At 35.9% G+C, this 24,777-nt stretch overlaps 1 protein-coding gene across 1 annotated transcript in view; it reads right to left on the reverse strand.

Annotated features, from left to right (window-relative positions):
- MALRD1 (MAM and LDL receptor class A domain containing 1) overlaps positions 1 to 24,777 on the reverse strand; it is a 237,004-nt gene that overhangs the window by 56,000 nt on the left and 156,227 nt on the right. Inside the window, exons 29-32 of the mRNA XM_030234818.2 lie at positions 23,283 to 23,411; positions 18,842 to 19,003; positions 16,285 to 16,442; positions 9,308 to 9,509 (exon numbers count right to left, since the gene is read on the reverse strand). Coding sequence (XP_030090678.2) covers positions 9,308 to 9,509; positions 16,285 to 16,442; positions 18,842 to 19,003; positions 23,283 to 23,411 — 651 coding nt within the window. The remainder of the gene's footprint in view (positions 1 to 9,307; positions 9,510 to 16,284; positions 16,443 to 18,841; positions 19,004 to 23,282; positions 23,412 to 24,777) is intronic.

A 24,777-nucleotide genomic window follows, 5' to 3' on the forward strand; every position in this document is an offset into this window, starting at 1 on the left:
ATTTGTCTAATAAATGTAATAAAAATGGTGGACCTATTGACTGTAGCTAAAAGAGGTCAAAAATAACTCCCTCCAAAAGATTTCATTAGACAAGAGTATAAATTAATTACGGGCCCAATCCAGTGCATTAATTAATTTGAAATAGATGTCCTCAATTTCAGTTCAGTAAACATCAGATCAGGGCTTGAAATCAACCCATTCAAGGTGGCTGCAAGGAAACAAACTTGTTACAAAAATTAATTGGACGAAAACAATACAGATACTTTAACAATCTTTCCATGTGTTTTTATCCATTACAATAAAGCTCCTGCTGTTTATTTCCAAGCTTGTAAAAAGCCAAAAAAAAAAAAAAAAAAGGGGGAAAATTAGTCTGGCCAATTGAACCTTCAAGTCTCTACCCTTCATGAGAAGACAGAGGTATGGGGCAAGGTGGAAAGGACCCCAGAGACCCCATGACAAAGCCAGAATTAAAAAAACAGAACATGGCCCAACGACTTCAGATCTCTATATGTCTGACCAGAATCTATTTTAAATGTTCACAGTTTGCTAGCATACAAACATAAAGGAAAACAGACAGGTTTACTGCCAGTAAAGTCAAGCTATGATTGAGTCTTCACTCAGAGAATACTGTTTCTGGCTGGAACACACTACCTGTGACAGGAATATGGCAATATTTGCCATATTTCTGCTAAGAATATTCTGGGGATTGCTAGCTATGCCTACTAATGTCATGGATTTGTTGGTTTGTTTATTTATTAGGAGCAATGACAGACTGGAGAAGCTGTGAAACTTTAGTCTTCAACAAAATGAAGCGGATATAATTTCTGAGATAAATCTGAGCTGAAGACTTACTCTTATTGAGGAGATTAGTAGGTTTTACATAAGGAAGAGTCTGAGAATTTTCTGCTCTTTAAGATGGTATCATGACACCAAATAATTTCATTCCAAATATTATTTCTCTCCATCCCTCCAAGGAAATATGTTGATTTTTATGAATGAAGTTAGCAAGGAAAAATATCATCTGTGTGATTTGAAGGTTTTCTGGTGTAAACAGATGGGGTTTGGAGGTTCAATATTAATGAAACTATTTTAATACACTATTAATAAATCTGAAGAATTTTAATTTCCCAAAAGGCATGAGCTTGCTTCAAAAGATTTCAGTATTCTGGACAAGTTATAAGAAGGCAGAGAGTAACTGAAGGTTTTGGACACAGATAGTATAATTATTAATTTGAACATACACAACATAATAGCACTTAGGAATTACCAATAATTATCCTAGTTTATACAGTGCAATTTTTTTATCCTAAATTTAATTCCAGTTCCTTTTCTGTGAAATCCACAAAAAGTTTTGGCTTTTGACACTGGCTAGGTCTGTGCACTGGAAGGTACAAGAACAGGCTGAAGAAGCTCTCTAAGGTACTATGCCTTGGATCACAATTTTTTGTCTTTAAAAATGCATAAATGTCCTATCTCTGCCAAGAAACACGGATCTAAAGCATATAGTGATTGGTTTCAGGGAAATGCTAACTGACTAAAGAACCTATTCACAAATTTCCCTGATATCTCCAGTCCTCTATTACTACTCATTCTGCTTTCCTCTTCCTTTCCTTTGCTTCTGCGAGCAACCTCCCCTGACAACTTCTCTCATGATTCATCTCCTACCCTTGAGGAAAGAAACTCTGTGAGTTTCTTCTTACTCTCTCCCTGAGAAAGAAACTCCATGTGAGAGAGATTTCTGCTTCACTGCAAGCGTGAGCAGAGGAGCTAACAGTGATTCCCCTGGCTCTGCAACTTAAAGAAATCAGAAGTTAAGTCTCCTCTACAGTGTTTTTCCCCTTGATCTAACACTGTAGTATTAGCAGTTCAGGCAGCTAACCCTTCCAGTATTTCCAGCACTTGGGCTCTGGGAGTTTAAGAGAAGGATCATAGACTATGGTTTTGTCAGATGAGTCCTGTTCTGCTGCAGCATGTTCTGTGCTGCTTCATGCATGGACACACATGGACACTCGCACACACACAGACACACAGATTCACATGGAGACACACATGAACACATGGGCACATACACATTCTCGCCCCTCAGCAAGATTCTCTCTGCATTATGCCCCTATTTTTTTGCACAAAGCCCAAACAATCACCCACTCTACTTTTTGGGTTGTTGTCTCTTAATTAGATAAAAATGTAATTTATGCTTTTCTTGTTGTGAAATGGGATCTACTAAAAGTGCTGGAGAGCATATAAAATTATGTGCAAATGGCTGGCTTCAGAGCTGTTTAATTTGACTAGCTCACCTGTTACACTTCTGTCATGGGTAACCTAGACTGTCATTGTACTTCATATTGATCTCTTATTGTGTCTTTAAACCCCAGCCCATCCAGAACCAGAATTTTGGGGCAGCTGGGACATGCTGGTCCCTTTAGAAGGCCAGGGCACCCAAGGTGACTCCCTTCTTTGCCTGGTGAAGGTGGATGTTGCCCTTTTGAAAGGGCTGCTTTGGGTGGGTTTCTGAGCTTGCCACCGTAGCGACTTGGAAAAATAGCATTTTGCAATTGGAAACCATCTTTAGAGTGAATCTTGCAAATTCCATAGGCAGTGAAGTTTGAGCTGGTCCCATGGGGCTGGCTCACCCCGTGTCAGCACAGACAGTGGATGCAGCAGTGGGCCAGGACATGAGCCCCAGCTCCAGCAGAGTGCAGAGGGCAGCGGGAGGAGGCGGTGGGCAGCAGAGCTGACCCCGTACTCTCTGGAGGATCCTCATCTGCCACTAGTGCAGCTCTGGAAGCTGCCACCTTCCCAGGAGGGTTCTTTTTGTGGGTCATCATTTCTCCCATTGCCTCCCAGACCATGGGCCACCTGGACAGAACCATCTTGGGGAGAGAGCTGGCACCACTTTCCCTCTGTCTTTCAAAATACATGGGAAGGGTATTGCTGGCGTTTTGGGTCTCTCTTTGCTCCTGTGGTGTTCCCAAGATTTAGCAACTTTGTATCTAGTGGCTATTTATTGGAGGCATCTTTTTTTGCCTTTTGCTGTTCCCCTTGTAGGTAAATGGAATTTTTTCACTTAAATCTACTAGTGTTCATTTGTTATTGGTGGAAAGGGATTGGTTAAGACTAAGGGGATGTAACTCATTTTAGAGTCTCCTATTTAAATTGCTCTAACTCAAGACAACTTATCGCTAGTCTGTCATTTTAGGGTCTGCAGAAGAATTTTTGGCTGAATCATATTTTGCATTTTAGATCAATTCAGGATTTTTTATTTTTATGAGTCTGAAAACAATAACGGTTTGGACATTTCCAAGCTACTACTCAAATTTACAGAAACACTTTTTTTCACTCCATGTTCTTTTTACTTGTCAGGTAGATAACATTATGCAATAAGAAGTAGTTATGAAGGTAGTTATCAAATACTTTTCAAATATTTGGACACCAGAACTATATGTTGTTTAGAAAAACTCTTCATCAAGATAAGAAATTCTGCAGTCAAAGATATATCTGAAAAATGTTCACAGAGAACCAAAAATATTCAATTATACCTCATCTCTGTATTGGAAAAAGAAAAGAGAGCTCTGAGAAAAACAGTAGTCAGTAATGTGGCTAAAGATTACATCTTTACATATAAACACACAGACACTGATTTGAAGCATATGGAACTCTGTGGCAGGAAAAGCAGCAGAGGTTTATAAACAATCAGAATTCGAAGAGTGTGTTTCATGGAGCAGGGATGAAATAGGGAGTAAAAAGTCTCAATATGTGTTTGAGCACTGGAACAGCTCCCCAGGGCAGGGGCGGCAGCACCAGCCTGACGGGGCCCAAGGAGCGCTTGGACAATGCTGTCGGGCACATTGCGTGGCTCTTGGGGATGGCTCTGTGCAGAACAAGGAATTGAACTCACTAATCCTTGTGGGTCCCTTCCTACTCAGGATATTGTGTCATTCTATGAATATATGTTGTGAGAAACAAATTATCACTAGGCAAGAGGTTAGTATTTCCACACATATATACTTTTGCACTATGGCTTCTTATCTAAAATCACAAGGGGATTCACTTCCAAAGAAATGCTGTTCCCATTTTTTTCCTGAAAATTAGATACCTTCAAGATACCACATATCATCTAAAATTATAGTATTTTAGACTAATACTGATTTTGGAAACTTCAACTCATTATCAAGTGATTATCTACACAGACTTTTATTTTACCACTTTCTTTCTTTCTGCTATCTAGCTATTCAGAAAATGTTTTCAGAGTCACTATACTTTTACTAAGTTATTCAATGAAAAAGTAATATATTCTACCTTCATTCTCTATGTTCAAATTATAAAGAGTCATAAACAGAGTTTAAATTAGGTGCCAGTTATGATGTTCATTTCCTTCCACCTTGAACAAAGAATGGCCTATAGCTCTGGTCCTCTGGGACACCTTCCTTCTCATCTTGATGCTTGAACCTGCACCTATCACAAATTTTGGTATGACATTGCATATATTCTGCTGTTGTTTGGAAATCAATCTAAATTATCTCACTCTGAAGGAACTTCAGGATTGGGTCTATAGCATGCATCTATTGTGAGATTTAAAACTGCTTTATGGAGAGATCCTGAGAAAATCCTGGGCCCCACACAAAAGAGTGAATCACCAAGGTTCAAATAAAGATTTCATAAATTTCAAGGTCTAAATGACAAAGCACTAAAGCTTTTCTATTCATGAATATAAGACTAGATTCATATAGGCAGCAGCAGCATGCAATTTAATTTCTGAATATTAAAAATTTCCCTGATGTTAAAAGGAGAACAGATAAGTTCAAAAAGAAAAAACTTGAGGATCATTATTCCAAGACTACATATGGCTCAGGAAGACTGAATTACAAATAGCTGCCAATGGGAAATGTATTAGGGGTAAAATAGTATGTATAGCTCTCCTTTTCTTATACTTTTTCCCTGACATCCAGAACTGTTTGAGACAAGTTATATTTCTAGATGAATTTTTTCTTACTTACTGCGGCTGACAAGAAATTCTGAGTATATCTATCTTAAATTTGATTGAATATAATTTCCTTTGTCACACAGTTTTTGGAATAACATTTCTTCTAGAAAACTAAGGAAAGATGATCTAAATGGATGGATGTTACTACATCTCATGATTGTCTTATAATGGTTCAAGTAAATAGAAAATTCAATTTTGGAGGTTAGGTTTTAGGGTGCTGGGATGCCTTTGTATCCATTTTTAAAAATATCCTTTGGCTTTAATGTAGAGCTAAAACCTGTCTTATAATTCACAGATTCTGATTTGTTTCTTCTGTTTGTTTTTTCACAGCAAGTGAAAGCTTGCTCAGTATAAGGACTATACACAACCTTTACAGAAGGTTTAGTTTGTGCTTTGCTACACAGCAGTGGGGAGACTTGGAAGAATTATGACATTTCAAAGTGAATGTTTCACCTAAGTGAAAGCTGCCAACAATCACTGAAAATTTTACTGTACTTCAGGTCCTAAGAAGTAAATTTGACCCTTTTGTTGGTAACCTGTGTCATGAGAATTATGACAACCTCAGAAAAAAAGCCCTGACCCATTGCATCTGGGAAGTAGCACTTCCTATATTCACAATTACACCATGCTCAGATGACACAGGGTTAGAGATGGCATGTCCTGTCTGTGCTGAATGTTTTGCACTATTTGAATTGCCCTTTTATCTCCAGTGTATCCTTACATAATAATATGTTCTACTGGAGACAAATCTTTCAGGTGAAAGGAAAGCTGCAGGGGGATGTGGTGGGAAATTTGTAACAATGACAGTTCTTCCTCATGTGCTAAGTTTATAGGCTAAAGAGACAGATTTTTAAAAATATTTTATAAAGAAGGAATGTATGAAAAAAGAGCTAAGAAGTAAAAAGGATTTTAAAATAAATCTATCAAAGTTGATAAAAAGTGGTTCACAAATCAGAAGAAAGAAAATACTTCAGATGCTGTGACCAGCTACAGGAAATAAGCTATGCAGCAAATATAGACTAAAAACAGTGATTAAAAAAGAGAGAATGATAAAGAAAGGTGAAGCAGAAGAACAGACACAGAAGCACAACCAGATTAATTTTATTCAAATTAATTATTTCAGTAAGCAATATTAATACTGAACTGGTGATAAGCATGACTGATGGTGAAAAAGCAAATACTGTTTTCTCAAATACTCTGCAGCCTCAGGCCCCACATGATATTTGCACTCATCTTTTTACCAAAAATTCATTCCAAATATTCATTTAAAAGTGTCAACAATATTCTTTTTGAATAAACTAAAATTACTTTAGCAATTAGTTAAAGCAGTACAATTTAGAGGTAGAAATTCCCAAAGAGTTGTAGCTAGATAGAGCCTAGCAGGTAATTGTACTGCATAAAAGAGCTGGAGCATCATTCAGTGCTGACTTTGTACTGAGATTTACCTTCTTCCAGCAGATCTCCACAAGCACAAATATTTCACTTGGGTGATCTCTAGAAGACATATCAAAATATATTTACTATTTTTTGGTTTTTGAGAATACTGCTCCAATATGTAGAAGTGCTATTTAACTGAATTAAACCAAATTTGTCCATCTGGTTCATTTCTCTAGTAAACTAATGAGTGCCAAAATATAGTATTTTGATTTTTATCAGCAGAATAAATTTGGTTATCAGGCATCTTTGGGTTAATGCTAGGATTTAAATTAGGTGTAGCAATAATTTTAGAATTTCTGTAATGCCTCCTATTTCAGCTCAACTAGAAAATACTATGAGAAAGACATTAATGAACATAAAATCCAATTCAATACTTTTGAATTTTTGTTCCATCTGAAACTAGAAATAGAAATGTTTTGTAACTTATATTTTGAAAAAATTAAGACAGAAATAAAATTTTGCAGTTTTTAAAAATCAAGCTGTTATTTACAAATTTGAAGAAGATAGTAACAACTAATTAACAAATAAATTCTTTGGTCCCTAGGATGTTAAAAAAGATCTTCACACAACTTCATCAGCAGAAAGTTATGAACCTTGAAAATGGTACAAATATATCTCATTTAGCAGCTAATTCTGAACTAGATTCAGTGCCACTGACATCTCTCCCTGCATTAGCATCAGCTGAAAGCTACTTCTGCAGTAGTCCTAGCTTGACCTAGCACTACCTTGACAACACCTTGCTTAAAGGTTCAGAAATATTCTTGGATATCTAGGAACTGTCATGGCTAATATGGACTGACTACTTAAAAACATAAAACCCACAACTGTATTAGAGCTGCTGGCAATGCTTTATTACTTAGAGCTCCCAACGTGCTAAATTGTGATTGCTTCCATTTAGAACACGTTGCCTCTGGAAACTCAAAGTAATTAAAGCTGAAATATAATAATACAGAGAGAGGAAAAAAGATGCTGTAGTGTAGCTATCTTCTGAAAGGAAGACCACTACACAAAACCTGCACTGCAGGTAATATACTTTTCTTTGAACTAGGTCTTTGAATAAACATAATGAGCAGCAATCAAAGCAGGACTGACAGTGGATTAGGTAAACTTTCCCACTGATTCTGTTACAGAAAAATGTTCTTGCTCAAATACCTACAGGACAGTGCTTTTATACTGTTGGAAGGTGATATCTTCAAATTTTACCATCTGAATATTTAAGCAGTTCTCTATCAACAACAGCTAGTAAAAAACAGTGCCTCCTCCTAAGTAGCTTTTTTCAGGAACAGTATTAAAAATTCAGTGGTAGGTTCTTTTCTTCCTAAATTGCTGTGGTTTTGTGTATTACATGGATTTTATTTAATTCTCTTGCCTCTTCACAAGCTCTACCAGGCAAGAGAGGATTATTAAATAGGACTCTTCCAAGGATGATATGAAGCCAATCTTAAGTAACAGCATCTAGATATAGTTTTTTGTCTGGAGAGAAGATAATCTATCAAGTTGCAGTTTATCCAGGTAGATAAGGCACGAGTTTTTTGACTAATTCAACAAACTGTAAATAACCAATATAACTCCAACAAATTTTCTTCAGGCCAAATTTATGATATATCACATTTGTAAGAGCAGCAGGTTGTGTGATACAAGTTAGATACTTTGACGTATTCTACAACTGGAAAATCTCTGGAGAAAAATAATGTCATTAGAAAATTTTGCTCCATTGAAATTAATTTATTTCTATAGTTCTGATTATTTCAGAATTACAGGTACTTAAAATACATAATTTGAAAATTTCCCTATTATGTTATACTATGTATGAAACTGCCCAAGTAGTCCTTAAGATATGGCTAAAAAAGGTGATTAACATAATACGGGTAGAACAAATGGCTGTTTATGCACATAGTCTGCAGCTCATTGAATTACATTCCAAAATATTATTTGCCTGAGCCTATTTAGAGAAAATAAACAAAACTCTCATTGAGCTTGAGACTGAACAAATGTCACCCGTGTGAACATATTATTTCACTTGAAGCTTTAATCGGCATATATTTAATTCCTCCAGAAGGTGCTTATCACAATGACAATAATAATAGAAATAGTTTCTTGAAAAGCACGACGCCTAAGTCATACAATGGCTGTCCTATCTGAACAACAAAAGATGTATTAATAAAAAGAAAGGTTATCAAAGAATATTTTTCTAACCTTCATATTGTCATTTATTTAAAAATCATAATTCCTACTTGCCCCATAGTCATTAAGTTCTGCTGATATTTCTATCAGAATCTGTATTTGCATGTATACTGCTCCTTTTCTTCTAATATGGTATCATATCCTACATTTTGTTTTCAGAGTAAACCACTGCTTTTCTCACAGAAAAAACCAGGGCATTTTAAGACCTTAGAATTATTTTTCTACATAGATCAAATACTTGTGTAGCAGAAGTGAGTTTGTAAATACTCAGAGAAAATATTAGCGAGGGAAATGTGGTACACAGTTGTATTTTATGAAGAGCTCAAAGATAAAAAAGCCTAACAACTTTCTTTGAAAATAATTGTGAACTACTTTGATACTCATAAAAGTCTTTGATCCCAAACTAATGTCTTCTCTGACTTTTTTCATACAGAAGAAAATCAATATAGTGAAACTGCAGTAGATTCATCTCAACTGTGGTTCAGCTCCTCAATGCCAGTAATATTCTGAATTGCTATAATTATTTGTATGTTCAGCTTCTAGCTAAAACACAAAACTATTGTCTATAAACCATGAGAAAAAGAAAATATGTCAGATTTTGTGACTGTGATATACAGTGAAATACAAAATGCCGCAATTTTCCTTGCCCTCTGAAAAGAGAGCATGCATGATATATAGTTGATATACAATTGTGTAATAGCATACCTCCATGAATGCATTCTGGGGTGAAAGAAATATCATCAAGAGCAAATTCTGTGGGTTGACTCCACCCCACTTCAGCTTCAAAGGCAACTCTGAAAAGGCTGTTACTGGAGAGAACTACACTTCCATACATCCATTTGTTTTCTTCATTTCTACTAGAAGACCACATAAGGATATCCATTCCGTGTTCTTCGACTGTGTAGATCTGTTGATGACAGAAATGAATCTGCATTAAGGAGCAGGAGTGAAGCTTGGGAGAGTAGCACAGCCCAAGTGCAGCAGTGCACCTCCCTCTTTGGGCAGTACTGACCCTCCTAGATGTGGTTCAGATACACTTCATATTTGTGATGACCAAATGTTACTGAATATTTTTGCTAATGCTAGTTCAGCTTCAAATATAAAGCTACTGTGAAAAGAAAAACAAGCAAGCAAATCAACAGCTAACCCAATCATTAATTGCAAAATCTACAAACAGTCTCAGCCTGACATACAGAAGATAATGAGCAAAGACTTAACCCCAAATTAATTTAAAAACTGAAGAAAGACTGAAAGACTGAGAAGGACCTTGAGCTATCCTTTCATCTCTAAATTATGACCTCCTTACAGTTAGACTGAGTGAAGATTTTAGAGGTATGAATAAAAAACTTGGCAACTAGGGATTTAAGTCTGTCATCTGGTACTAGCAACTTATAGTATGGACTTTGATACAGTCAGAGAAAGTTATTCCAAACATATTTAGCAAAGGTAAGAATAAAAATACATAAATATTTAAATACCGAAAGCAATAAGTATAGCAATGAATGAAGTCCTAATTAACCAACAACTAGTAGCCAAGAACATGAGACTGGAAAACACAGAGGTATTTTCTTTTCTCACTCAGGTGTTACAAAATCTTTATACAATCTGACCAGGTCAAAAAAAAAAAAAAAAAAAAGAGGGAAAAAGAACTGGAGAAAAGAAAGTAAGCATAGTCCAACCATTCAAGATGGTAACTATTTCTTTAAGAGACTGAATATTATAATCAATATCCATCCTCTTCTCATCCCTTTCAGAAACATAATTGTCTTAAACTAATTTTCCAGTGACCTTTAGGCTCATGATGCCAACTGAATGCTCCAGTTTAATAATGGAACAGAAATCCCAAGGCCCAAGAAAGTTATGAACTTGAGCCCATGCTAATTATCTGTATAATTAAAGATTGATTCTCCCAGTCCACCTGGTGGGACAAATAAGCTAAAAACCCAAATGGGACCCTAAATCCTACATAATTTGTAGAACTTGGTGTATTGATTAAAATACTATGATGCCTGAAAACTCTTGCAAGTTATTTTAATTTTGGAGCAAGGGAGCAAGAAAGAATACTGACAAAGTGTAATTCAAATCAGGACCAAATTTTGTCAAGCCTGATCTTTGGTTACAGGACTGTATAACAGCAATATCTTGTCACTGTCATCCTAAAAGAACATCTCTTGCAGGGCAAAAAGGACAGGTGCTGAGAAGAAATAGCTCAACCCATAAAATAAAATTTAAAACTGTGTGTAACAGTTTTTCACATTACTGGGGTTTGAGGTCTTAATAACTTGAAACCCTTGATTAGAGAAACCCTTCATGTGAGGTTAGGACAATGTTAAACACCTCTGTGTGTCTCTGGAACCATTCACTACTTCACCAACCATGAAATATGACAAACTCGATGAGCATATAACAATGTTAGCATGGCTGTAGCTATAAGCAGTGATATTTATTTTTGGAAGGTAACTAGTGAGGTAATATCCCTTTCAGTATATATCTCATTGTTGAGTCTCACAATGGCACAAATAGCTATTGGGAACGTGGGAAAAATCCAAAATATTTGAAGACAATACTGGCATCTTTCTTACAGGAGACTTAAAGATTGTCACATTCTTTGCCAGATTTTTTTTCCCAGTTCTTTTCTTCTCAGGTTAGTAGGAGAATTTTCTCCTACTAAAAGTTTCAAGGCACAGTGATTGAACAGGTCTATGTATAGAGAAATTTCATTGTGTCCGTACAAAGTCTGGTCTCAGGTGCAGCAAGGACCCATTCTGTGCACATTCAGATCAACCCTGCAGCTCAAGCTCAGTACCAACAATAAACCAGTCAGAAATCCTGCTGTGTGTCCACTGGCCAGTGGGTCTGGAATGGCAACAAGTCAGTTTGGGTCATAAGTGTGACATTTTGATGACATCAGCTCCTGTTCACATGAATGCAAAGTCATCTTACATGCTTTGCCTTTCTTTCCTTTGAGATTTAACTTACATTTACCATAGAGTAAGGTTATGCTGATATGTAATTACTAATAGATTAATTACCATGTTACAGTCATTTATGTGACTCTGCCCTCAGTTAGACTAAAGTTTAAACCTGGTGTATAACAATGACATAAGTAACTGAGGAAACTGGTATCATTTAGTGTAAATCTCTAAACTGGTACATTGGAAATCTCAGTTGAGCGGAGAACACTTCTGTTTCTTTTGTTATGTACCTTCCTGGGGTAATGCTTCAATCCCACTACTTGCCAAAGTACTCCTGAATACCTGAGTTCTCCAAACCTTTTTCTATCCCCAACTATGCCAGGAAAGGGTCTGTGTTCTTAAATGTCTTCTAAAAAAAGTTAGATGACATTTCTGAAAGAATAACACATAACTGAAAATGCATGCTAAGTCAAATGAAATTAAAGGAGAGTTCAGAAAAATGGGAAGCCCAAGGACTCTGTTCCTTTAGCAGGGAATACAGGTCTTATTTTCTCTGATGCTGTGTCCAGTGAAAGTGAAGAAATAATATCTTCTCTCCTGGGGCTACCCATGTCACTCAATGTTTGAGCATCTTCTGGATCTGGAAGTACAACAAGTTTATACAAGACTTTTGCTGGCCTGTGTAAACACATGCAGCAAAGGTCAAGCAAATTTTCATGGACAAGATCTCCCTAGAGCCCTGGAAGGGTACAACTCTGTGGTGCTAATACCTCCAGCACCACCTTTCTGCACAGCATTCTATCTAAAGCATGCAAGCTAGCCTGGTAATGAAAACAACTTAGGATGTGCAAGAGAAAAAAAGCTGGTAAGATGGATCCCACTAAATGGTATGTAATGGAAGAAAAGCAACCACCAAACAAAAGCCAACCAAGCAAAAATGAAAAAACCAAACCCCAAACCACAAAACCCTCCAAACAACCAAACAACAAGTTGTAGCAAAATCCCACTGAACAACTCTGTATTTATAAGTCTGATAAGATTGTTCTGCAGCCTAATACTAGGATCTAGCTGATCCACAGAGAACAACATTCTTTAGAAAATCCTATTTACCGCCTTAAAGTCGTGACTTAGCTCTAATTCTCCACAGAATATCCTGTGTGTTAGAAACTTCTGAACTATTTTTCAGCTTCTATTTAATTTTGAGAATATGGAAAGTACTTTTTAAGGTCATAAAATATAAACTATTTTCTATTTGTTAATCAACAGTTACAGCTCATGGCTATCCTGTACCTTCATCCTGACTTTTCAAAATGATATATTATCTTGCCTGAATCTAGCAGTTGGAATGCTGGAAGGTACTAAATTCCACCTGAGTTGCCTAATAAATAAGAAACCAATGCAAGTCTGAAGGGTGCATAATAAGAGATGCATTTTCCCACCACTGACAACTTAGAGTCTTTAATTGCCAGCTGAGGAAACAGGAAAATCCTGAGAAAGAGAACCTGTATTTTCACTTCATTAGGCACCAGAGACTTGTGTCAGCTGAGGAAAATTTCTATTGACTCCAGTAAATAATGAAGCTAGGTTTTCTGCTTTCCTTCTTTAAGATCATGCTTTTGAGCTCTTCATGTTCCTCAGCAGTCATCATCACATGGCTTCCTTGGACCGAAGTCTCACCAGAGACAGACTGAAATTGTTTCTAAGTCCACAAATCCGATTACAAAATTGTATCATATTTCATTGTCCCAATAGAGAAGCACTTAAAAAATTACTTACCACTTTTCTCTTTATTGCCCTAAACCTCGATTTGAAGTAATAAAAATTTTGCCTAAATATTAGTTTAAAATAATAAAATATTTAGGTTTTTTGAGTAAAAGTGACCTGTCTTATGCCAAAATTTATTACAAATCAGTTTTTTTAGTATGAACAAATGTGAAGGCAGAAAACTGATATATTAGCTATACTATCACATCAGGAATTAATTTCAGTTTTAATTCTCCACTGTATGAGTATGGCAGACTCCTGAGGTAAACAGGCAAAGAAGCATAATAAACACTGAGTGTTTTCAGTCTAACTGACAGATGATCAATAGAATTTCCACTGGGAAGAAACAGATGTGAAAACCACATTCATTTTTTGCTGAAACTGCTCTACTTCACCATTAAATTCAACAAAGAAGTCATAAGAATGCAAAGAGAAATGTGAGGTTTTTTAAATTTACATTTGCAGCATAATGCAGCAACATTTGTTAGCATTAAGAGGTATTTTTGTCCAGAACATATTGATTGATATACTAGACCAGGCTTGTATTTAGTGTGGATAACTCCCTTTTCAAAGACACTTGTCAAATCCTTCTAAGGAAAGCTAGTGGGTTTGTTCTTAGTCATTACAAAGCAATTTTCTTCTCCTGTTGATTAATGATTGATTGCAGTCCTGAAGCAGGAGTATTCAGATTTCTTTTAAATAGCATCCATTCTATGTTAATGGAAGAGTTGCTGTAAACATTGTGTCTTTCTAAATATATTAATAATAGACCAGACTTTTGGTTTCCCTATGAACAAATTACAGAGTTTATGACAATGGAAATGTGCAATTGAAATGTGCATTGTGAATACAGAATGGAAGCATTTTAAGTTCCTTTTCCCCTTTCCTCAGTTTCTTTTCTGAGTAAGAATAGGATTGTTCCTGTAACTTTCCACTATTTTGTGTAGTTCTACCACATCTATTTCCTATACCAATGCAATGTTCATTTTACACTTTCTTTTACTGATTCCTTGTCTGCCATTTTAATCACACATTTCAGTATGTCCTATATCTGCAGTCCTTTTGTTTTTTTTAAATTCAGACTTGACCAGATAGCTGTCTTTGGGATAAGAACTATATCAGCTTTTGTACTGATGTTATTATATTCTGGCACATTATTCAAACTTACTGTAACAGTTTGACTTCTTTCACCTCCAGTGCAAACTGAAAAAAAAATCTTCACAGAGCTGTAGTTTCAGAAGTTTTGGGCTGTTGACTTTATTGCTTTTCTTTTTTGTTCTTTTTAGGCTTTTTCCTTTTTCACTTGAATGGGTACAGTTAATTTATATTCTTGATTTAATAACAGCAACAGTTGATACTGAATAGCTTATTAGTTTGATAGAATAGAGCAAAATGTCCACAGAGGTAAATTGATTCTGTGATGAGGTGATATTCCTTGCTGAGTGCCTCAGTCTGTTGTGAATACGTTTCTAAGTAAAGAGTACATGTAGCAAAGCCATAAACAGGGAACTTTATTTGCATGAGGGAGTGAGACAATTCTTTGTGAAATTGAGGCAATTAGAGGAAATTAAACTTGTCTTCTTAAGAAGAAAAAGTCCAATTAAAAAGCAGGGTCTGGCTGTCTGCCTGCTAACTCTCACACAGGCCACACACATTTACTTATTCACAAATGCTAAGTGTTCTGTGATGCTTGAAAACATTCAAAAGCTCCTTCAAAGGATCTCATCATCAATCTTGCATACTGTAAGGTCCAGGATACTTGAATTTAAACAGATAGTTAATCATAGATAATCTCACAGTATTTCAGCTATCAACAGGTCAAAAAAGGAATTTATGTTTGCTTTTTACTACTGCTTATATGAACTTCATGAAATACAGCTTTTTTTTAATCAATAAGTAAATTTACAGCAATAGTCAGAGTAATTAACTAGGTGCTAGAGATAAAATTGATATGTAAATTCCATCCTGAAAAAATTACTAAAAATGAAAAGAAAAAAAACAAGGTGGAATGAAGGATAACATTATCCTTGGGCTGGATGTAGGGAGAAGAAAGTGGAAAGTTTACCAGTGGCACAAGTTGCCCCTAGAGGCTGAGCAGTCTCCATTTATGGACATTTTCAAGACTGGGTAAATTCCTGATCCACCCAGCATCATCTCGTAGCTGACTCTGCTTGGAGCAGGGGGTTGGATGAGAGACCACCTGAGGCCCTTCCAGCCTAATTGCACTACAATCCCATGGAACACTGCTATGATTATCCTTTCCAGTGGAGAAAACAGGGGTAAAAATTTCCTGACTTAATTCAATGTCCAAGACTACAAAAACATTCTTGTTCACTTTTAACATAGACTAGCTGATATTCTGTACTGACTAAAAAATTTAACAAACCCCACAGGCAGGAGTTTTTCTCAGGTCACTTAAAAAGGAACTGTGCAGCATATTTATACAACAAGTCACATGAACTCAGCTGTTTGCCAAGGGGTCACATCCCTGCTTGGGCTATTACTGGATTACTTAACAACTAAAAGTGTACTTGTTAAGGATGCTTGGGAAACAGCAAGACTACAGTTTCATAGAAACTTGGGCTATAATTGTTACATACAGTTAAATACTTTATTTCCAATTTTTTTAATAAAATACCTTTCACCCACAGTTGCATTAATATTTTCAAGACATAAATTTAACCACTAAACATTAGAAATTGTCTCTCTTTTATGTTAGGGTGAATTCTGCAGAGAACTGTGCTGGTATTGGGTAGGTTTTAGCATGCTAGTCAAATGTGCAGTGTTAATTCTTACACATGTAGTGAAAGGACTTCAAGTGGAATGAAAACTAAAGCAGAACTGTGACTTGATCTTGTCAGGAGAAGATTTGTGTAGTGGCAGTAAGTTGTGATGAAATTTTGTTAATATAAATTTCTGAGATTTTGCTAATCCTAGACACAAAAATGCAAATAGTACTAAAGGCAGTATTATTATGCCATAATGTAGTAGAAGGACTTTTACCTTTAAGACTCCTGTTTGCCTAGAGGGAAACATCCAGAACCAGAAGCGAACTCTACAGACCCCAAGACTAGGTGGGAAGAATTTGGTGGTAATTATCCTTGCTCTGTTTCCTTCCTTCTGGGAGGATGAGTTGACATACAAAAATCTCTGCCCTTTACCTTAAAAAAAAAAAAAAAAAAAAAAAAAAAGGAAGATAAACATTTAGAGTTTTTCAATAGTATTTTATGCTTTGCTTTAGCTTATAAACACAGATGCTACTATTTTCTTTTCTTTTTGCCACATACATGTATACCATACCATACTTGTATGGCAATCTTCCTTGCTAATGTTTTGTGTATTTCACAGAATTTCAGAATAATTTGGGTTGGAAGGGCCCTAAAAAATCATCTGGTTCCAGCCCCAAGCCATGGGCAGGGATGCTACTCACTGCATCAGGCTTCTCAGAACACATCCAGGCTGGCTTTGCACACTTCCAAGGATGGGCCATCCACAGCTTCTGCACAAATTTTTTCCAGTGTCTCACTGCCTTCTGAGTAAAGAATTTCTTTCTAATTTCCTAGTTTCTAATCTAAGTCTCTCCTCTTTTAGTACAAAAAGATGTTACTTGTCCTAGATGTCCCTTGTGCTGAAAAGAATCATAAAATAACCTGACTTGGAAGAGATGCACAAGGATCATCAAAGTCCAACTCCTGGCCCTGCAGAGGACACCCCAAGTGTCACACCATGTGTGAGAGCAATGTCCAAATGACTCTTGAGCTCTGTCAGGCTGGTGCTGTGGCCACTTCCTTGGGGAGCTGTTCCAGTGCCCAACCACACTCAGGGTGAAGAACCTTTTCCTAACATCCAACCTAAACCTGATGGACTGATAGATATTTCAGAGTATTACAGGCTGTTGGTAATTCTGACAAGCAGTTCCTCTGTAGTTAGTGTGAGTATAATTTGCCTCAGTAATTTAAAAGTAAATTACAAATCTGGATAATTTTGTAAACACTTTGCTCTAAATTTGTTTTCCTTTTGCTTCACTATTTATTAACTGTGTTTTTCTTACAATTGCTGGGTAATTTCACAGAAACAAAGAACTAATTAAATGAGAGAAACTGAAATAGAAAAAAACACAAAATCTCCTTAAAAAGCCAGGGGCTAGTGGTTGTTTTGTTATCTCATTGCATCAAAGTAACAGCAAGGAAGCAAGTCAAACTACTTATTTGCAAGAAACAGCTTGCCTGGAACAGCTGCAGTAGTTTCTACCTCTACCTTGTCTGTTCAACCCCTTTCCAAGAGGAATGCAAATTCCAGATTTACAGCCTGCGACATAAAGTGGTAGGAATGTCTGCAAAAACTGTGATTTGTGGTAGATAAGCAGCTCCCTCATGATCAGGTGAGCAGTTCTGGCAGCAGGTACAGAAGAAAGGAAAAGAAGTTGGACAGAAGTGGCTACAGCCACTCATGATAAGGTGTTTCTATTGATTTTGGAAACATAAAATTAAAAAAAAAAGTCAAAACCTGGACATGATGCTGTTCACAATCCCAAGAGAAAAACAGTAAAAACATTGATACTTCTGGATTGGATATTAACTATATTTTGCTGATTAGATGGAAATTAAGATAGGGATTCAAACCATCAAGGTTTCTGGAAAGAAAGTTAACTACTTCTTAAATAGAGATTGGTACATTTGTGATGGAAATTAATATCCCACCCAGATATATTGTATAATATAAAGAATATTAATTTAATATTTATTATTTAAATATTTATTTATTATTTATGCAATACAATATATAAATATGCTCACTACATAACAGAGATTACTGTAATTGCCTATCAATTTATTTCATTCTCCTGACAATCCACAGGCATCGTGGTAGCAGTTTGTCAGAAACATCTTGGGAAGAACTCCTATAATAACATTTTTTCTGGCAAGCCAATGTCAGGGAGGTAAATTAAATCAAGGTAAGAGCCTCAAGCATTTCACACACAGCCCCATGCTTTGCTCCTCATCCTGCATGTGGTTGCATGGTTTTATAAAATTCATTAGGATGTGAGCACACTTCAGGAAAAGTAGATTATTTGAAATATTGACAAGGAGAAGAGTATTACTATAGCCAGTTAAATTTCATCAGAGGATTCATCTTTTAATGGCAAAAGCTGGCATTATGTAGCTGAAATTTGTTATTGGAGTTGAATACAAAGGAATAGAATCATTTCAGTTGCATGAGACCTAAAATGATTATCTAGTCCAACTGGCTTATCAGTTCAGATAAAACATGTTGCTAAGGGCATTGCCCAAAATCCTCCTAAACACTGAAAGGCTGGGGGCACTGAGCACCTCTAGGAAGCCCCTTCCATCCAGTGTTTGGCCTTCCCATTGGTAAAGAAATGCTTCCTTATGTCCAGTCTGAACCTTTCCTGGCACAGCTTTGAACCATTCCAATGTATCAGCTGATCACACTGGGATGTGCTGTTGTCTTGGCACTGATCTACATTTTTTGTGGGTTTTATTTAAAATTCTGTGAATATTTCATTTTCCCAGAAGTGATGTAGTACACATGGCAATACCTGGTGTGTGGTCAGCATGAGGATGTGTTTGCCCTGTGACAGCACTGTTGCTAATATTCCAGTCAAAATCATCAGTTGTGTCTTGTGTTAATCCACATGCAGCTGTCCACTCTTGATCTTGTGTTTCAAAGTTACAGCTTCCAGGAATACTTGTGTAGTAACCTGAAAATACAGCAAAAAGTCAGTTATCATCCCAGCTCTACATAAAGGTGTTGTAGTGTGCACACTAAAAATGGAAATGAAAAGGACTCTGTATGGCTGACACTGTGATTCCCTGAATTTCATGCATGGAAATAAATAATATGTGATAGTTAATGAGGAAAGGAAAAACTCATTCTTCACCTTAAGAGCAGGTATAAACTTTATTACAGATGAATGTCCATGAGAAACCAATGACTTCACCAAATTTAGTTCACACCCAAGGTAAATGGAAAGAGTGATTTCCAGACAATTAGCTAGCAAAACTGGACTGCCCTTCCATAGTGGCATTTTCATAAGCATATGTTGGCCTTGTGAACATTATGTCTGACGGCAGCTTTATGATGAGGGACATGTTCTAGTGATTAGGACATTCTGAGAAAATTCAGGAGGTCTGAGTTAAACTGCTCACTTCTAACTCTGCTGCTTTGGGTTACTTTGGAAAAGTAATTAATCAATAAAATGATATAAATGGTGTGGTACTGATGAATTAAATAGCACCACAATCTCTCCTGTTGGCTCCAAAAAATCTTTTCCTTAGTTATAAAGCAGAGGCAGCTACACAATTGCTGAGTGTGACTGTGGACACCTGTGAGGAGACATCAGAAAAATGTTGCAAACTATTAAAGATCACAATCAGCCATGCATTTTACATACATGTCTGACTGTGACTGTTCAGAAGGGGTTTGAGGATTTAGACTATGTTCTTTTGAATATTCTGCAATATTAAAATACAACTATTTATGTATCATTGTTTGGGTATAAAGGATATAGATAAAGATAATAAATGTAATTACCTCCTATTATTCTGTTTTGGTTTTTTTTTTTCCTGTTTTCTACTTTGAAAAACTGAGGCCATTCTTTATGAAAATATCATTATCATAATGAGGCTAAAAGAAAAACTGAGGCCATTCTTTATGAAAATATCATTATCATAAAACTGCTTTTGACCAAAGTCTGCACACACCCTGTAACCCCGTGGACTTTTGTTCTCTGAAAAAAAAAAAAAGTGTCACCTTTGTTAAATGCATATGAAAAACATCTTAAAAGATGTATAATTTTGATTCAGTATAGGCTTTTCACTGGATCCAAATCCTGTATGCTAGGGGGAGAACTTGCACTGTCCTGTAATGAAGTTACTGCTCTGCAAGGACTGAAGTGTCTCTCCTAAGCACAGATCTGCATTGGCAGTGTATTACAAACATCATTTAAGCCTAACAAAGGCCTAACTACAACAATAACCTCACACACAGGACAAACAAAGGGAACCCATGAGTTATAAAAAGAAAGTACATTTTCTTGTGCATCTCTAACAAGATCAAACTCCAAATCCATTTAGGATTTACATTAGTCATAGTAGAATACCTGACTTCAGGTTTTTTACCCTAATATATTAGCAGTGCATTCAGAAGGCAATTATTAATAAATATTTATGAACAGTAGTTACTTGGTGGACAAAGTCATGTGAGCCATCTGCACCTGCTGGCTGTTTTTTTTTTATGGGTAAGCATACCCTATTTAGAAGCCAGTAGAAGAAAATTGCTCCATTTATTGGAAAAATTGCTTTTATTTCAATAATTCAAGCACTCCTCTAGAAGGTTCATCAACACTGAGGTTTGCTATTAATCAAATCTGTCTGTATAGCTGGCTGCAATTCATGAAAATTGAAACTGCTTTCATGTGTGGTTTTTTCACCTCGGTACTTCCAGCAGCATACTGAAAGAGAAACAAAATTTTGCAAGATTGCCTGGCTGGACTGAATGAAACATAGAGTAAGTAATTACCACCAGTTTGTTAAAAAAAGTCCACCAGCCTACGTGGATGCAGTTCATTTCATCCAGGTTGTGTTGTAAATCCTGCACACAGGAATTGCTGCTGAGTAGATTATGGTCCATTTACTTCTTTGGAATTACACTTGTATAGAACTATAGTAGAATGTGAAATAAGCTCAGACCTTGAGCTCAGTGCAAAGGAGAAAACTGCAGACAAATGTGGCCATAACCACTTGAGATGGGACAGGTTAGGCTATGAAGAGATTTCTCTGTGCCTGTTATACTTTCTTTTCTGATTAAGCAACTCCTGTTGTCTTTTTATTTAAAAAATCAGGTTTCCATATCTAGGAGGCATTATGTGCCCCTTAATGTTTTTTATTTCCATCTATAAGATATATGCTCAGGGAAAAAGTGTGTTTCTCTAAATATAAGGCATAATTTGTTGGGACTAAAATGGAGCTGACAGGGAAATATTATACCTGGGGCTTATCTGAGTATTCTGAATGCCAGATTACTGTATCTCTGCACTGCACTTTGGTAGAGACAGCAAGACTAAAGACTGATGAAAATACTTTGAAGTATCTACAGCCTTTCCATCAACACTAAAAAGATATTTCTATCTATTTTTTTAAAAGTGAATATCAGCAATAATTTTTTTCTTCCCTTGGAAAAGCTTTTCTTCAGTATACCAAAGACTGGGTTCTTTACTGTGTTTCAAGATAATTTATGGCCTGAAATTTTTCAATCTATTATCTGACTAAGAGAGGAGTCCTTCCAGAAAACACAGAACACCCTCCCCCAAGGAAGCCACTATATTCTCTAAAAATATTTAGAGAATAAATCATCTCCATAGTTTTCTGAATATCTTTACTGAACAGTTCCCTTTGGACAGTAATTCAATTTAGAGTGTAACTGTTAGATCTGGAAAATGTTACAAGGGTGATTTTACAGAGTATTTTGATGCACTTACTTTGCCTCTCCTGAAAAAGTACTAAAGCTTTATACAAGAAATACACATTTGCTGTTTAAAATCTGTTTTGGAGTCTACTCCTAAAAACCTAGTATTTTAAGTTATCATTCAATGTAAATTCATTTCCATGAATATGATTCACAAAGTTCACTGCAACACGAAGTAGAGATCAGAAATAGTGACACTATCTTCAGCTTTTATAATTCAGAGCTGCTGTTAAATTTTTTGAAAGGGAGAAATTCCAAGTCAAATCTCCTGTAGTGAGGTTTAGATTCCTAGAATTCCTATAGTGAGATATAGACATCTCAGCATCTCTTTTAGTGAGTAGGTAGGTCTGTAGCCTGGTAAAAGCATTATAATGTGCATTGTCCAATAAAGGGTCATTACTTTGGTAGTCCTGTTCACTTGAGCATGTAGCAACCACATGGAAGAAAAAAAGCCCTTGATTCTCAAAGGATCACAAAATATTGACTTATTTCAGTGAAGTACTTCTACTTCCACAAAGGATCACCATTGAATTGATGTGTGGATTCATTTACTCTGTCTAGCAAATTTACTTTTCAGCATACCTGCATTATGGCAGAATTTGACCCTCCAGCTCAAAGATTAACATTTAGACTGATTACTGAGCTGCATATATGGACTACTTAATCTTCCTACTCCAAATATCCAGTCCAGACTGTAAATGTAAATAAACAAAGATATGGAGCAGGAACAAAGGCACAATGCTTTACTGCTTCTGAGTTTCAGGCTTGAATTGGAAAGCCCATTAACTTGATCCAGATTTTCAAATGGAGCTGTGTCCTTCCATCTCAATCAGCCTCAGCAAAGAATGCCTTCAGACAAATTGTGTCTCAGTATTCATTAGGACTTAGGCAAAGACAAATAGACTCAATTTTTTTCCAACTAGAGAAATGACAGTAAAATATTTTCATAGCTCTGAGGTAAAAGCAAGATCAAACTGAAACTGTACTCACACTACTCAGATCACAAAGGCAAAATTCATTTGACAGGAAAGTTTATTTTTAAGCATTCACCTTTTTATGGCAGAATCATGCCTAAATGTTATTGTACATAAGTTTTGCTTGCTTAGCATTTCCATTCAACATTGATATTTCCTTTCAACACCTTTTTACATTAATAAACAAACTTACTTTTTTTTCCTCAGAGTTAATTTCTATTGTAACTCAATGATTTAATTCCTCAAGTATGTTTTTATTCCCAAAGCTGGTTTTGGCCTTGGTGTCAGGGTTTTTTTTTTTGAGTATTTAACCTTTGGTTATAGTTAGTTATACTTTTGCAACTAAACCATTCTTGAATATTTTTGCAGCAAATATCTCTGAGGATGGGATAATATCAGACCTTTCAACCTGGGGACAAGGCAACCTGCTTGTGATCACCTTCTAAGTGAATCATCTTTATGAACTCACCTTCACTATGCTGCAGAATTTAAAGCTATAATTTTAACACAGGAATTAGATTAACACACAGAGATACCTACTGCAGTCAGCTTCGTCTGATAGGTCTTCACAGTCTGGTTTATAGTCACAGATGAACTGGGACTCTATGCAATTCTTATTCCCACACACAAAATCAGTGAGAGCAGGACATTCCCTGGGATTCTCTCCAACTGAAACCAACAGAACATTCAAATCAATATTGCAATTAGATCAAAGGATGTTCTTTTTAATTTTTTAACTATTATACATCATGGCTTCAGGGTTTTACTGCTTCCAATAAATATTATTTGGTCTCTTTTAATGTTGCATTATATATTATTAGACTACTGTATTTGCCTTGCCCAAAGCTTCAAAAGTAGAATGATTTGGCTGGAAGAAAATTGAATTCAGCATCAACATAACTGTTTCTCTGGTATATTTGTTGTGGACATTCTATAAAAAAAGGATTATGTGATCTGTTGAAAAGTAGACAGGCTTTTCTGCTCATAATTACATTTCTTTGAAAATAGCATTTTAAACTTAGAAAAATCAGTTATACACATTTGCATAATAAACAAACTTTTAGAGCCTTTATAAGACATTTACCCTTTTTTTTGTAGAGTTTAGACAAATTTCTGCTATGATTGCATGAACCACTGAGAATTTACTCTTACGGTATTTAACATGCAAATATGTTTTACAAAAAGTTGTGTTCAACTCTGAAGGTGAGTGAAAATCCTCTGATAAAATGAGAGTAACTTAGTAACCTGCACATAAAACATTAAGTTCAAGTACAGAGTACTGAGATTCAGCCATCCCTTGACTGCAAGACTAAAAAGGAACTTACCTAAGTTATTTTTTAGTTCAGTGCACTGTATGCATAATTTCAGCCAACAGTAATTGAAACAGTTCTGATAACCCTAAATGAAACACTTCAAAAACACTCTGATAACCTTAGATTGCCTTTCAGTCTATAGCTTCAAGTTCTGCAAAAAGGCATTTAGGAGAATTTATTTTGACTGTATTCATTGTAATGTGTTTCATTTTTTCCTTCAAACGTGACTAAAATGTGACATATTGTTCAACACAGTCTGATCAAAACACCATGATATTTGCCTTTGTGCAGGCCCATATTTCCAGAGGAGTAGTTGCTGTTGTCAGGGTATTAATCTCCTCAAATAGTGGTACTTACTGAATTTTACAGACTGAGGAACTGCATTCTCATTGAAGCAGAATAGCAAAAGAGAACTAAACTTTTGGTTTAGTTTCAACATATACTCAAAGTAATATTAAACAGAGTGACAATACAGCAATAAAATGCAATCCATACATTTCAAATGGATAGTACAAAAAAGAAGAAAAAAAATCACTGCTAACGTTGGTTAGTTGCAGAGCCTCAATACTTAAATTTTCAGCTTTGAAATACAGAAACCGCGTGCACTGACACAACAAAAAAAAAATCTTTCCAAATTGAAATCTGTCTGGTTATTTTGTCTTTTAATTTTTCTCTGTCAGTTTGATCTGATTAGTCACCTCAAACAAATTGTCATGAATGTC

This window comes from Serinus canaria, chromosome 2, assembly GCF_022539315.1.
Source record: "Serinus canaria isolate serCan28SL12 chromosome 2, serCan2020, whole genome shotgun sequence".
NCBI classification, from domain to species: domain Eukaryota; kingdom Metazoa; phylum Chordata; class Aves; order Passeriformes; family Fringillidae; genus Serinus; species Serinus canaria.